Source organism: Drosophila persimilis, unplaced genomic scaffold (assembly GCF_003286085.1).
Source record: "Drosophila persimilis strain 14011-0111.01,24,50 unplaced genomic scaffold, DperRS2 tig00000431-arrow-pilon, whole genome shotgun sequence".
Lineage (NCBI taxonomy): Eukaryota > Metazoa > Arthropoda > Insecta > Diptera > Drosophilidae > Drosophila > Drosophila persimilis.
This window is the reverse complement of record NW_020825312.1, coordinates 5,999,264-6,013,540: the sequence shown is the minus strand read 5'-3', so window position 1 is coordinate 6,013,540 and position 14,277 is coordinate 5,999,264. Positions and strand designations below refer to the sequence as shown.

The following is a 14,277-nucleotide window of genomic DNA, read 5'->3' as shown; positions in this document are numbered from 1 at the left end:
AAGTTTCGTTCACCTCCTTATCCCCTGCCCTCTCGAAGAACTGTAAACTAATCCAAGACCGCGAACGAAATCCGCGGCCAGGCGAAGTGCTCAAAAATTAATAACCTCAAAGAACGGAAACCTGAAATTCATAATTATAACTAGGGGGAGCGGGTGGGCGGCTCCTGTTCATGGGCCTGGATCATAAATTATAAACATAAATTTAAATTGGAAAACAAATGAAAACGTTCTAGTTCCTTCCAACCCTTTAACGCAGTCCCGCATCGACCATCCACCATCCACCATTTCGACATGAACTTGGCCACAAAATCAGGCCAAATTGGAATGAATCAAGTTGGACATCATCCAGCGTCACCGCTTCAAAGTCCAGCAAGGGACCTTGGTGCACAGATGACACCTTCGAGCACATAGTTAGGATGATAATAGGTACCATTTTTGTAGTTACAATGGTATAAAAGGTATACGATATTACATATGCATTGTGCCAAAAGCTAATGCCGTCATATAATCAACACAATAAGCATACAATATATTGTAGTTAGGCCTAGGTCACTTAAAGCATTATTAGGACACAATTGGCATTTGCATTCGATTTTTTATTATGAAGCACCACTATAATCGTGAACGTCATTCGATGCAGGATGAACTTCGGGAATGTTGTGCCACAAAATATAGAGGCTGTGCGCGAAATGATTGAGAGAGATCGTCATGTAATTGGCATGAGATTGAGGCATCCTGGGCCAAAAGTATGACGTCTATCAAGACTTTTAATGACCCCCTGGTGGTAAAATAGGTGTGTTCGCGTTGGATCCAATACAATTTAAGATTGCAAATCGCGGTGCTGCAAAAGCTGTATATAACATTTAAGATGGTATGTGTGTCTTGAAGCAATCCAAATGCTCCAAAACATGGATCTGGATGGGTCAGATACTGCACGGAGGAGGTCTTGCCCACACCCGTCTCCCTCACCAGCAGCATGGGCTCCGAGTGGCTCACACAGACGGCAATCCGTTCCAAGATGCAGCTGGCGAGACGTGTAAACGAGAAGGTGGCACGCTTGACGCTGGTCTGGCCGATGGCCCTCCTGGTCTGCTCGGTTAGTTTCTGTCGCTTCAGGTCTTGCTCTGAGAGCTGCTCCCCATTCTCATTATTGGACAGCAGCTCGGACTTGGCCAGAAGACTGGCACGTCCGATCTTGATAATCTCCAGTCCAAAATCCACATCCGGATTGTATTCATTGGCGAAATGCTCGAATGCATCTGGAGCGAATGATGCCCAACTTGGCGCCGATGCTCGTGATCAGCGTGATCTTCTCCCTGCTCTGCGGCAGATACGAACAGAATACATCGACGGCATTCTGGAACACAAAGTAGGCACACTCGGCGCTGGTCACCGAGAACTGGGCATTCGAACGCTGGCACAGCTTGATCAGATCCCGGGTCGAGACCAGGCGGCCCGAGTTGGGACTGGATGAGAGTGTGACCTGCTCAAAAGGCAGCGCCACGTACTTCTCCTTGTTGTCCGCCTTGTCGCTCGATTCCCGCTGACGCAGATTGTCGGCGGCCATGTGATTGCCACTGGAGAAGGTAAGGAACACGTCCACCACTCGATTGGCGACGGCCGCCAGCTTGGGATAGTTTGTGCTGACCACCCAGCACAGCTCGTTGCGAGAGAGAGGCAGAACGTTGATCGTATTCAGATATTTATCCAGCAGCGAATAGAGCGATATCTAACCCGAATTGCTGGCCGATTTGTTGGTCCTGAAACAGAGAAAATGTTTAGGATAAAGATGCCTCGAATGCTCCATGGACTCTTACCGCACTGTCACCAGCAATTGGAAGCCCGGCTCAATCTTCACAGAGTCGCGAAAGCCGGGAACGCTCAGGCACTGCCTCTCCAGCAAACTGCTCAGAATTGTGTAGGTGTCTTGGGTGGCGGCATCCAGATCCTCCAGCAACAGCCAGTAGCCATGCATGACAGCCTAAAAGTGCAAATAATCATTCATATAATAGAACCCACGTTCAGTTTAATCAATTCCTTCTCACCTGCGTGAGGACACCAGGAAGCCAAACGAAAGGCGAGAGGCAAATCGGCTTGGCCGCTGCGAGGCCGAGGGCAATGCTCCGCAGATTTACAACCGTCGAATCCACTTTTACAATGCGATCGCAACAGCCGTCAGTGCTGGCATAGAATTCCTGATTCTTCTTGTTGAATGTCGGCAAGAGTACGCCCTCAATGTTGGTCACACTCTGGTTGGGGCTCAGGCTCAGCATCTGTTCAGGCGTTTCGTCTTCGGGAGAATAGCAGCAGCCCTCGGCCTGCCTGGCTACGGCCCATGACTGTTCCTTCTCGCGTTCAAATCGGAGCTGTGCTTCTGTGGATATCTTGGCATTTTGGGCATTCAGCTGTGTTGGGCTCATATTCGTGAGCATGGCCATGATGTAGTTGCAGTAGAGTTGTATCATCGGGCAGGGGGTCTCGAGGTGCGAGTAGGTGCCGGACCAGTCCCACAACTCACGGAAGTAGGACGTGTCACTTCGCAGCAACTGGTAGCAACATTTCAAGAGCTTTCATCTAACTTTTGGCTGGCCTTTGCGTTCTTTCCCTTTTGCTGGGGACACTGCTGGAATTACTTTGGCTTTTCTCGAACGGTGCTGGCTTGTTGTGGAAGTAGCTCTTTGCAAACCTATACGGATGTCGGGGGGAATGTGTGCTTTTGAGACTGGCCATCCGATACAGGGACCTCTACTCACCTCTGCGCATCCACAGAGAAGTCCATTAGCTTTGACAGGGCGATGCACTCCTTATGATATTGATGGATATCGTCTCCAGGCGATTCCCATCGCAGGGCCATGCTAAGGAGCAGCAACATCTGCTCCTCAAAGCTCACAAGGGAACGGTGTAGGCCGGACACGCAAGTTGCTCGCTGAGACTGCAGAACAGACGTTCCACGTCTTGAGGCATATATTTCTAACGTGGAGCAAAGGTTTGTAAAGTAAAGTGTGTTTTTTATTAAAATATGATCATACACTTACCTTCTTTCTGATGAACTTCTGTACATTTTGAACAAACAAATTGTCTTGGGGCTCGTTGGCAGTCAACTGCAGAAGTCGCTGTGCATAAAATCGTAGCTTGCTGGCATATACCTCCATTGCCTTGGTAGTCGGTCAACTGTATTCGGATACAGTTGCATATTTCTTTCGTGATACTTTTAACTGCTTTCGAATTAATTTCAGAGCTCAGACCGGGGAATTACCCGGGCAACACACGCGAATTTGAAACACGTGCAGCGCACCTTGCAATGGTTGCCACACAGTTCAATGCGAACAGCTGTGTGCGGCAGTCTGGCAACCTTTCGGTTTTGTTTACGTTTGGCATCCCCAGAGCCGGCGTTGCGCCAAATTGTTGTGAGTGGAAGTGGGAAGCCCAGTAGAGCCTCGAAAATAATTGCTGAACCAGTGTGATTTGTAAAAGTTAAAAGCCTGTTTACACAACACATTGCAACCTTGAACGATTAACGAAAGTTGTATATTGGAAGAAACATTAATATGTTTGCAAGTATGCGCATAGTATTTAACGCTGCCACGTTTTTTTGTTAAGCATCGGTAAAACCAATTGTAGGAAAATTAAATCTTGCGTTTTCAGATGAATCCATGATGATTTCTGATGAAATATTATTAAATATAAAACCTCACGTTATTACCCAAGCGGACCGATGTGACTTTCCAGAATTTTCTAGGCCAGTGGCTCACGGGGGCTTCAGCTTATCGCCAGATGGAAAATTTGAGAACAACGAAAATCGATTGCGCTACGTAGTCGTTCCAGAAATGAACAAATTCCAAGTGCACCTGGGGGACTCTGAGCCGAGTCCTCCGCGAAGCTTACTCTTGTCGCGGCCAGGCTTGGACAACATACTATTGTACATGGAGAGCACTGGGACATCCCATCTAAGCGCCAAACTGAAGGTGGAAGTCAGTTACGACATTGTGTGCACCACCGAAGTTCTCGAACTAATCATGAGGACTCCCTACGAAATGATGGTGAACTGGACCCTCGCCGTGACTAAGTATCGAAACACGATTTACATCAGCCCCGTGGTTCCTGAGGATCTAAAAACTTCTCCCATGAAGGAACTGAATGCTGATTGGCTCGCAAAGCTTCGTAGGCACTTCCTATCCGGTAGGGCCATCCAATATTAACCATCCAATATTACTATTTAGTATTTATTTTTTTCCAGAGAATGCAAATGCAATGCTGAAACCATGCGACCCAATGGAACCGACTGGACAATACAACGGAGTGTTTTCCTTCAGCATAAATGGCACACGTTTTATTTTCGATTCACCAGTTCTGGCCGAAGGTTTTAGGATAGGAAGTGTCAGGAAGTAAGTACGGGGCCTTGAATGTACATTTAAAATCGGTTTAAATTTGCTCTTATTCGCATGCTAGTTCAAATTATGTCTTTACGGAGCTGCAGTTTCGCCCAGACAGTATGAGCGTGGATGAATGGGCTACGCACAACCGTTGCGACGCCCTCAAGTGGTGGTCCAAGTGCTTTCTGGTGGGCATCGAAAACATTTACATTGCTAATGTTAACCGCCACATCATCGCGCACACCATTAACAAGATATCTGTGCGCCAACTTTGGAAGGACTGCGTTAGTACATATATACAATATACCCCGATTGAAATAACACTTTAATTTGTTTGCGCAGGAAAAAGTGTGGTCACCGCAGGTCTGTGTCAATTTCCTGGTGAGGCTGGTGGACCAGATTCGCAGCTTTATGTCGGTAGTCGACTGCCCCAAGACCGTGTATCTGATGAAGTTTGATGCTAGCCAGGGGGAGATCTCGTACACATCGTATCTTGGCAGGAACCCGTTCACCTTCATTCCCGATTGGTTTCCCATAATGTTGGACGAGCGCATGGAGGACCTAACCCCCACAACACTTCATAAGAATTAAAGAAAATAATTTTTCATTATTGAGTAGATAAATTAAGTTTTAAGTTTATTGGGACATCTTCATGGGGTTGGATTTGTGTTCATCTGCGGTATCATCATTTTGTCCCTTCAAGAATTTGAAGAGAATGCATTCGACTTTTACAAAAATATGGAAATGCTAGTTACACCGCCACTACACCACATTAACGACGCAGCTAGCAGTAAGAGTTAAGATTAGAGCCTGGAGCTTAGAGCTCGGTCATCTTGGGCCTTCCGTCACGGTCGAAGCTCTTCAGTTCTGTGGTCGCCTCGTTGGCAATGTATTTGATGAAGTCATCGACCTCGCGACCCCCGTTGTAGCTTACGGGCTTATTCTTCGAGTCCTTGGGGAGCCAGAAGAGTGTGGGGAATCCACGCACATTGAACTCTGGTGGCACATCGTTGGCCGTGGCATCCATTTTGACAATGACCACATCGTCGTCTTGCAGTTTCTCGGCCAGCTCCTCGTAGATGGGAGTCAGCTTCTTGCAGTGGCCGCACCATGGGGCGTAGAACTCAATGAGCGTGTCCTTGCCGTTGTTGATCACCAGATCGTCAAAGTTCTTAGCTACAACCACCTTGACCGGAGTATCGTTCGACTCTGGGACGGGCTCGCTCTTGACATATGGCTCCAAATCTTGTAGGTTCTCCACGGAGAACTCATCCTTCAGAGAGTACTTGAGATTCTTGGCATCACGGGCCAAAACGGTGGGCTTGTCACCAACAAAATCGTAGCCGTATTCGTTCAATTCGTGCTGGAAGTCGTCCTCGGAGCTGATGGCAAAGCTAATTTGGCCGGCAAATTCCTTGGCCACCTTCAGGACACGGTTGCGCCAGTAGTTGGTGCCCTTGGGATTCTTTTGGTAGTCGACGCTGTAGTAGGCGGTGATCAGGGGGTTCTGGAAGTCCCGCGAAGTGTCCTGGGTACGATGACCAACCAAGCCATGGCTGCAGAGATTGAACGAACGTAAATTAAGAGTGTGCTTGGGGAGACGATATAGAAAAGAGATCACTTACTAATTCTCCTTGATGAAGGTGGTCAGGTCGGACTCAGTGCTTCGCTCAAACTTGACTGTGGAAGCCTCAAACTTGTTGCTCAAATGTGGAGCACGGATCAGCACAATCTTATCGGTGTTTGCGTCCATTGCGCATCCATTCGGATTTCAAAATGTCACACACGTTCGGACGCCTGGCTGGAGCCCGGCTGAGGCACCTGACGACCGGGCGCCTGAAAGGTCTGCTGGCGTCATTCCAACGCCTCGAGAGCTCATTGATATATTTGGCTTGGATAATTGGCGATAATCATGGCGCCGGATACATCTTGGCCACCACTGACTTCCAGTTAATTTGGTTGCAGCACGGATGATCATTGATTTTGGCCTGGTTCGACCTCGTCATCGTCCCCGTTTGAATCAATGTGTTCCTTCCCTTGGTCCCGAGCCCAAGTGTTCGATCTCCTCTCCTTTTTACGAACCTGTTTCTCTGCTCCCGGGTCCTGGTCTATGTCCGAAGCAAGGATAGATTCAGAATCTTCGTACACCTTCGCCCGCGTCTTCTGAATCCTCCTGTCTTTTTATCTGCGCTGCAGCAGCAACCCAGAGAAGGCATGCAGTTTGCAGTGGCACCCGTATCGAGCATTATGTTCTGTCCGTTCATCTAAATTCCTTTCGCCTCTCCGTTGCTGTGGACTGCACTCCCAGACACCTTCGGGTGCTCATATGCACCCATCCATAGCCCCGATCCCTAAGATCGCCTTTCTGTCCGATTTCTTGTTTCCGTTTATTTTTGTGTTTACTTCGTTTTGGGAATTCGAGTCGCTGTTGAGATTACATGTCTGCTGCATCTCTGTTTACGTACACGGCCCCCCAAACTCTCCCCTGAATTGGTCTTCCAATGAACCGAAACTCAACGAAACTCAATAAGGGGTTGCAGAAACAATAAATTATCAGCACTACTCAAATACTAAAACCCACACTTTTAGTTCACAATTTTCTTACTCATACTCTTACTCTTATCGGTTAAGCGACCCTGCAAATATGCTGACTCTTGCGGACTTTCCTTCATTTCAGACTCTTTTTCTCGTTGAAGCGCATATGCGTACGGGGAGACGCTTGGTTCGGGGACTCTGCCCTTCAGATATTCAATGTGCCCCAATGCGATTTTTCTTCAAATTCTTTCCTGAGCTTACCCGGCCCGAAGAAAGCTGGCAGCGGCCCAACATCTAACTGTCCCTGTCGCCCGCGGAAAGGTATACGCCCAGCTGGAACCAACACAAGCAAGAGCCCCAGCGATCACGCACGCTGGAGAAGCACCTCGGTCCCTCAAGAGAATATCGCATTCTTCTCTTTATTAAGAGCTGATAGCCCCTTAGATCTTCCATCAGTGAGCTCTCATTTGGGATCTCTAATCGGTGTGTGCTCTATAAGAGAGCGCTTGAGCTGAAAGAGCAACTTCAAAAGAAAGCTCATGTGCGATAGAGAGACTCAGGTTGCGATCGATTGCATATCTGTGTTCGCCATGTTGCAGACTCATGGAATTGCAACATGTTGGCCAGATTAATTAAATGTTTTTAATGTAATTATGTATATGTAGATAAAAAAGCCATAAACGGTACTCTTTGGACTCCCTTAAAATGTGCAGCAGCTCTGTTTGGAAGTTGGTTTGGCCTTGGCTGTTCGTAATTTGCTGGAGTACCTCTCGCTTTGTTTCCTGGTGCTCATTCTTTAATATCTGCTGTTACTTCTGGACTTCAAGGATTTTCCGAACCACCTCCTCCAGATTTTCCAGTTTAATCTGCTTTGGTGCGTCGCCTTGGTTGCAGATATACTACTAGAGCCGTAATTGGATCTGTAGTTGAATCGATATTAACGGAATTATTTCGGGACCCCCTGGGCATCCTGGGCTCCCCATTCTCATTATTGGACAGCAGCTCGGACTTGGCCAGAAGACTGGCACGTCCGATCTTGATAATCTCCAGTCCAAAATCCACATCCGGATTGTATTCATTGGCGAAATGCTCGAATGCATCTGGAGCGAGTGATGCCCAACTTGGCGCCGATGCTCGTGATCAGCGTGATCTTCTCCCTGCTCTGCGGCAGATACGAACAGAATACATCGACGGCATTCTGGAACACAAAGTAGGCACACTCGGCGCTGGTCACCGAGAACTGGGCATTCGAACGCTGGCACAGCTTGATCAGATCCCGGGTCGAGACCAGGCGGCCCGAGTTGGGACTGGATGAGAGTGTGACCTGCTCAAAAGGCAGCGCCACGTACTTCTCCTTGTTGTCCGCCTTGTCGCTCGATTCCCGCTGACGCAGATTGTCGGCGGCCATGTGATTGCCACTGGAGAAGGTAAGGAACACGTCCACCACTCGATTGGCGACGGCCGCCAGCTTGGGATAGTTTGTGCTGACCACCCAGCACAGCTCGTTGCGAGAGAGAGGCAGAACGTTGATCGTATTCAGATATTTATCCAGCAGCGAATAGAGCGATATCTAACCCGAATTGCTGGCCGATTTGTTGGTCCTGAAACAGAGAAAATGTTTAGGATAAAGATGCCTCGAATGCTCCATGGACTCTTACCGCACTGTCACCAGCAATTGGAAGCCCGGCTCAATCTTCACAGAGTCGCGAAAGCCGGGAACGCTCAGGCACTGCCTCTCCAGCAAACTGCTCAGAATTGTGTAGGTGTCTTGGGTGGCGGCATCCAGATCCTCCAGCAACAGCCAGTAGCCATGCATGACAGCCTAAAAGTGCAAATAATCATTCATATAATAGAACCCACGTTCAGTTTAATCAATTCCTTCTCACCTGCGTGAGGACACCAGGAAGCCAAACGAAAGGCGAGAGGCAAATCGGCTTGGCCGCTGCGAGGCCGAGGGCAATGCTCCGCAGATTTACAACCGTCGAATCCACTTTTACAATGCGATCGCAACAGCCGTCAGTGCTGGCATAGAATTCCTGATTCTTCTTGTTGAATGTCGGCAAGAGTACGCCCTCAATGTTGGTCACACTCTGGTTGGGGCTCAGGCTCAGCATCTGTTCAGGCGTTTCGTCTTCGGGAGAATAGCAGCAGCCCTCGGCCTGCCTGGCTACGGCCCATGACTGTTCCTTCTCGCGTTCAAATCGGAGCTGTGCTTCTGTGGATATCTTGGCATTTTGGGCATTCAGCTGTGTTGGGCTCATATTCGTGAGCATGGCCATGATGTAGTTGCAGTAGAGTTGTATCATCGGGCAGGGGGTCTCGAGGTGCGAGTAGGTGCCGGACCAGTCCCACAACTCACGGAAGTAGGACGTGTCACTTCGCAGCAACTGGTAGCAACATTTCAAGAGCTTTCATCTAACTTTTGGCTGGCCTTTGCGTTCTTTCCCTTTTGCTGGGGACACTGCTGGAATTACTTTGGCTTTTCTCGAACGGTGCTGGCTTGTTGTGGAAGTAGCTCTTTGCAAACCTATACGGATGTCGGGGGGAATGTGTGCTTTTGAGACTGGCCATCCGATACAGGGACCTCTACTCACCTCTGCGCATCCACAGAGAAGTCCATTAGCTTTGACAGGGCGATGCACTCCTTATGATATTGATGGATATCGTCTCCAGGCGATTCCCATCGCAGGGCCATGCTAAGGAGCAGCAACATCTGCTCCTCAAAGCTCACAAGGGAACGGTGTAGGCCGGACACGCAAGTTGCTCGCTGAGACTGCAGAACAGACGTTCCACGTCTTGAGGCATATATTTCTAACGTGGAGCAAAGGTTTGTAAAGTAAAGTGTGTTTTTTATTAAAATATGATCATACACTTACCTTCTTTCTGATGAACTTCTGTACATTTTGAACAAACAAATTGTCTTGGGGCTCGTTGGCAGTCAACTGCAGAAGTCGCTGTGCATAAAATCGTAGCTTGCTGGCATATACCTCCATTGCCTTGGTAGTCGGTCAACTGTATTCGGATACAGTTGCATATTTCTTTCGTGATACTTTTAACTGCTTTCGAATTAATTTCAGAGCTCAGACCGGGGAATTACCCGGGCAACACACGCGAATTTGAAACACGTGCAGCGCACCTTGCAATGGTTGCCACACAGTTCAATGCGAACAGCTGTGTGCGGCAGTCTGGCAACCTTTCGGTTTTGTTTACGTTTGGCATCCCCAGAGCCGGCGTTGCGCCAAATTGTTGTGAGTGGAAGTGGGAAGCCCAGTAGAGCCTCGAAAATAATTGCTGAACCAGTGTGATTTGTAAAAGTTAAAAGCCTGTTTACACAACACATTGCAACCTTGAACGATTAACGAAAGTTGTATATTGGAAGAAACATTAATATGTTTGCAAGTATGCGCATAGTATTTAACGCTGCCACGTTTTTTTGTTAAGCATCGGTAAAACCAATTGTAGGAAAATTAAATCTTGCGTTTTCAGATGAATCCATGATGATTTCTGATGAAATATTATTAAATATAAAACCTCACGTTATTACCCAAGCGGACCGATGTGACTTTCCAGAATTTTCTAGGCCAGTGGCTCACGGGGGCTTCAGCTTATCGCCAGATGGAAAATTTGAGAACAACGAAAATCGATTGCGCTACGTAGTCGTTCCAGAAATGAACAAATTCCAAGTGCACCTGGGGGACTCTGAGCCGAGTCCTCCGCGAAGCTTACTCTTGTCGCGGCCAGGCCTGGACAACATACTATTGTACATGGAGAGCACTGGGACATCCCATCTAAGCGCCAAACTGAAGGTGGAAGTCAGTTACGACATTGTGTGCACCACCGAAGTTCTCGAACTAATCATGAGGACTCCCTACGAAATGATGGTGAACTGGACCCTCGCCGTGACTAAGTATCGAAACACGATTTACATCAGCCCCGTGGTTCCTGAGGATCTAAAAACTTCTCCCATGAAGGAACTGAATGCTGATTGGCTCGCAAAGCTTCGTAGGCACTTCCTATCCGGTAGGGCCATCCAATATTAACCATCCAATATTACTATTTAGTATTTATTTTTTTCCAGAGAATGCAAATGCAATGCTGAAACCATGCGACCCAATGGAACCGACTGGACAATACAACGGAGTGTTTTCCTTCAGCATAAATGGCACACGTTTTATTTTCGATTCACCAGTTCTGGCCGAAGGTTTTAGGATAGGAAGTGTCAGGAAGTAAGTACGGGGCCTTGAATGTACATTTAAAATCGGTTTAAATTTGCTCTTATTCGCATGCTAGTTCAAATTATGTCTTTACGGAGCTGCAGTTTCGCCCAGACAGTATGAGCGTGGATGAATGGGCTACGCACAACCGTTGCGACGCCCTCAAGTGGTGGTCCAAGTGCTTTCTGGTGGGCATCGAAAACATTTACATTGCTAATGTTAACCGCCACATCATCGCGCACACCATTAACAAGATATCTGTGCGCCAACTTTGGAAGGACTGCGTTAGTACATATATACAATATACCCCGATTGAAATAACACTTTAATTTGTTTGCGCAGGAAAAAGTGTGGTCACCGCAGGTCTGTGTCAATTTCCTGGTGAGGCTGGTGGACCAGATTCGCAGCTTTATGTCGGTAGTCGACTGCCCCAAGACCGTGTATCTGATGAAGTTTGATGCTAGCCAGGGGGAGATCTCGTACACATCGTATCTTGGCAGGAACCCGTTCACCTTCATTCCCGATTGGTTTCCCATAATGTTGGACGAGCGCATGGAGGACCTAACCCCCACAACACTTCATAAGAATTAAAGAAAATAATTTTTCATTATTGAGTAGATAAATTAAGTTTTAAGTTTATTGGGACATCTTCATGGGGTTGGATTTGTGTTCATCTGCGGTATCATCATTTTGTCCCTTCAAGAATTTGAAGAGAATGCATTCGACTTTTACAAAAATATGGAAATGCTAGTTACACCGCCACTACACCACATTAACGACGCAGCTAGCAGTAAGAGTTAAGATTAGAGCCTGGAGCTTAGAGCTCGGTCATCTTGGGCCTTCCGTCACGGTCGAAGCTCTTCAGTTCTGTGGTCGCCTCGTTGGCAATGTATTTGATGAAGTCATCGACCTCGCGACCCCCGTTGTAGCTTACGGGCTTATTCTTCGAGTCCTTGGGGAGCCAGAAGAGTGTGGGGAATCCACGCACATTGAACTCTGGTGGCACATCGTTGGCCGTGGCATCCATTTTGACAATGACCACATCGTCGTCTTGCAGTTTCTCGGCCAGCTCCTCGTAGATGGGAGTCAGCTTCTTGCAGTGGCCGCACCATGGGGCGTAGAACTCAATGAGCGTGTCCTTGCCGTTGTTGATCACCAGATCGTCAAAGTTCTTAGCTACAACCACCTTGACCGGAGTATCGTTCGACTCTGGGACGGGCTCGCTCTTGACATATGGCTCCAAATCTTGTAGGTTCTCCACGGAGAACTCATCCTTCAGAGAGTACTTGAGATTCTTGGCATCACGGGCCAAAACGGTGGGCTTGTCACCAACAAAATCGTAGCCGTATTCGTTCAATTCGTGCTGGAAGTCGTCCTCGGAGCTGATGGCAAAGCTAATTTGGCCGGCAAATTCCTTGGCCACCTTCAGGACACGGTTGCGCCAGTAGTTGGTGCCCTTGGGATTCTTTTGGTAGTCGACGCTGTAGTAGGCGGTGATCAGGGGGTTCTGGAAGTCCCGCGAAGTGTCCTGGGTACGATGACCAACCAAGCCATGGCTGCAGAGATTGAACGAACGTAAATTAAGAGTGTGCTTGGGGAGACGATATAGAAAAGAGATCACTTACTAATTCTCCTTGATGAAGGTGGTCAGGTCGGACTCAGTGCTTCGCTCAAACTTGACTGTGGAAGCCTCAAACTTGTTGCTCAAATGTGGAGCACGGATCAGCACAATCTTATCGGTGTTTGCGTCCATTGCGCATCCATTCGGATTTCAAAATGTCACACACGTTCGGACGCCTGGCTGGAGCCCGGCTGAGGCACCTGACGACCGGGCGCCTGAAAGGTCTGCTGGCGTCATTCCAACGCCTCGAGAGCTCATTGATATATTTGGCTTGGATAATTGGCGATAATCATGGCGCCGGATACATCTTGGCCACCACTGACTTCCAGTTAATTTGGTTGCAGCACGGATGATCATTGATTTTGGCCTGGTTCGACCTCGTCATCGTCCCCGTTTGAATCAATGTGTTCCTTCCCTTGGTCCCGAGCCCAAGTGTTCGATCTCCTCTCCTTTTTACGAACCTGTTTCTCTGCTCCCGGGTCCTGGTCTATGTCCGAAGCAAGGATAGATTCAGAATCTTCGTACACCTTCGCCCGCGTCTTCTGAATCCTCCTGTCTTTTTATCTGCGCTGCAGCAGCAACCCAGAGAAGGCATGCAGTTTGCAGTGGCACCCGTATCGAGCATTATGTTCTGTCCGTTCATCTAAATTCCTTTCGCCTCTCCGTTGCTGTGGACTGCACTCCCAGACACCTTCGGGTGCTCATATGCACCCATCCATAGCCCCGATCCCTAAGATCGCCTTTCTGTCCGATTTCTTGTTTCCGTTTATTTTTGTGTTTACTTCGTTTTGGGAATTCGAGTCGCTGTTGAGATTACATGTCTGCTGCATCTCTGTTTACGTACACGGCCCCCCAAACTCTCCCCTGAATTGGTCTTCCAATGAACCGAAACTCAACGAAACTCAATAAGGGGTTGCAGAAACAATAAATTATCAGCACTACTCAAATACTAAAACCCACACTTTTAGTTCACAATTTTCTTACTCATACTCTTACTCTTATCGGTTAAGCGACCCTGCAAATATGCTGACTCTTGCGGACTTTCCTTCATTTCAGACTCTTTTTCTCGTTGAAGCGCATATGCGTACGGGGAGACGCTTGGTTCGGGGACTCTGCCCTTCAGATATTCAATGTGCCCCAATGCGATTTTTCTTCAAATTCTTTCCTGAGCTTACCCGGCCCGAAGAAAGCTGGCAGCGGCCCAACATCTAACTGTCCCTGTCGCCCGCGGAAAGGTATACGCCCAGCTGGAACCAACACAAGCAAGAGCCCCAGCGATCACGCACGCTGGAGAAGCACCTCGGTCCCTCAAGAGAATATCGCATTCTTCTCTTTATTAAGAGCTGATAGCCCCTTAGATCTTCCATCAGTGAGCTCTCATTTGGGATCTCTAATCGGTGTGTGCTCTATAAGAGAGCGCTTGAGCTGAAAGAGCAACTTCAAAAGAAAGCTCATGTGCGATAGAGAGACTCAGGTTGCGATCGATTGCATATCTGTGTTCGCCATGTTGCAGACTCATGGAATTGCAACATGT

The 14,277-nt window shown here is 48.1% G+C and overlaps 4 protein-coding genes across 4 annotated transcripts; 2 read left to right on the top strand and 2 right to left on the bottom strand.

Annotated features, from left to right (window-relative positions):
* The first annotated feature begins 3,684 nt into the window (after window positions 1–3,684).
* Window positions 3,685–4,980, top strand: LOC113566044 (protein cutoff-like). The gene is made up of 4 exons (XM_026989895.1): window positions 3,685–4,179; window positions 4,238–4,385; window positions 4,450–4,657; window positions 4,716–4,980. The coding sequence occupies exons 1-4, from the start codon at window positions 3,828–3,830 to the stop codon at window positions 4,962–4,964; spliced, it is 957 nt and encodes a 318-aa protein (XP_026845696.1). The 5' UTR covers window positions 3,685–3,827; the 3' UTR covers window positions 4,965–4,980.
* Window positions 4,981–5,071: 91 nt separating this feature from the next.
* Window positions 5,072–6,126, bottom strand: LOC113566007 (protein disulfide-isomerase A3-like). The gene is made up of 2 exons (XM_026989639.1): window positions 5,999–6,126; window positions 5,072–5,929 (listed from the first exon to the last, which is right to left on the bottom strand). The coding sequence occupies exons 1-2, from the start codon at window positions 6,124–6,126 to the stop codon at window positions 5,191–5,193; spliced, it is 867 nt and encodes a 288-aa protein (XP_026845440.1). The 3' UTR covers window positions 5,072–5,190.
* Window positions 6,127–10,433: 4,307 nt separating this feature from the next.
* On the top strand, window positions 10,434–11,729 carry LOC6596971 (protein cutoff). Its single transcript, XM_002022099.2, has 4 exons — window positions 10,434–10,928; window positions 10,987–11,134; window positions 11,199–11,406; window positions 11,465–11,729. Exons 1-4 carry the CDS (start codon window positions 10,577–10,579, stop codon window positions 11,711–11,713), a joined length of 957 nt encoding a protein of 318 aa, XP_002022135.1. The 5' UTR covers window positions 10,434–10,576; the 3' UTR covers window positions 11,714–11,729.
* A 91-nt stretch (window positions 11,730–11,820) lies between these two features.
* On the bottom strand, window positions 11,821–12,875 carry LOC6596972 (protein disulfide-isomerase A3). The gene is made up of 2 exons (XM_002022100.2): window positions 12,748–12,875; window positions 11,821–12,678 (listed from the first exon to the last, which is right to left on the bottom strand). The coding sequence occupies exons 1-2, from the start codon at window positions 12,873–12,875 to the stop codon at window positions 11,940–11,942; spliced, it is 867 nt and encodes a 288-aa protein (XP_002022136.1). The 3' UTR covers window positions 11,821–11,939.
* Window positions 12,876–14,277: the final 1,402 nt, after the last annotated feature.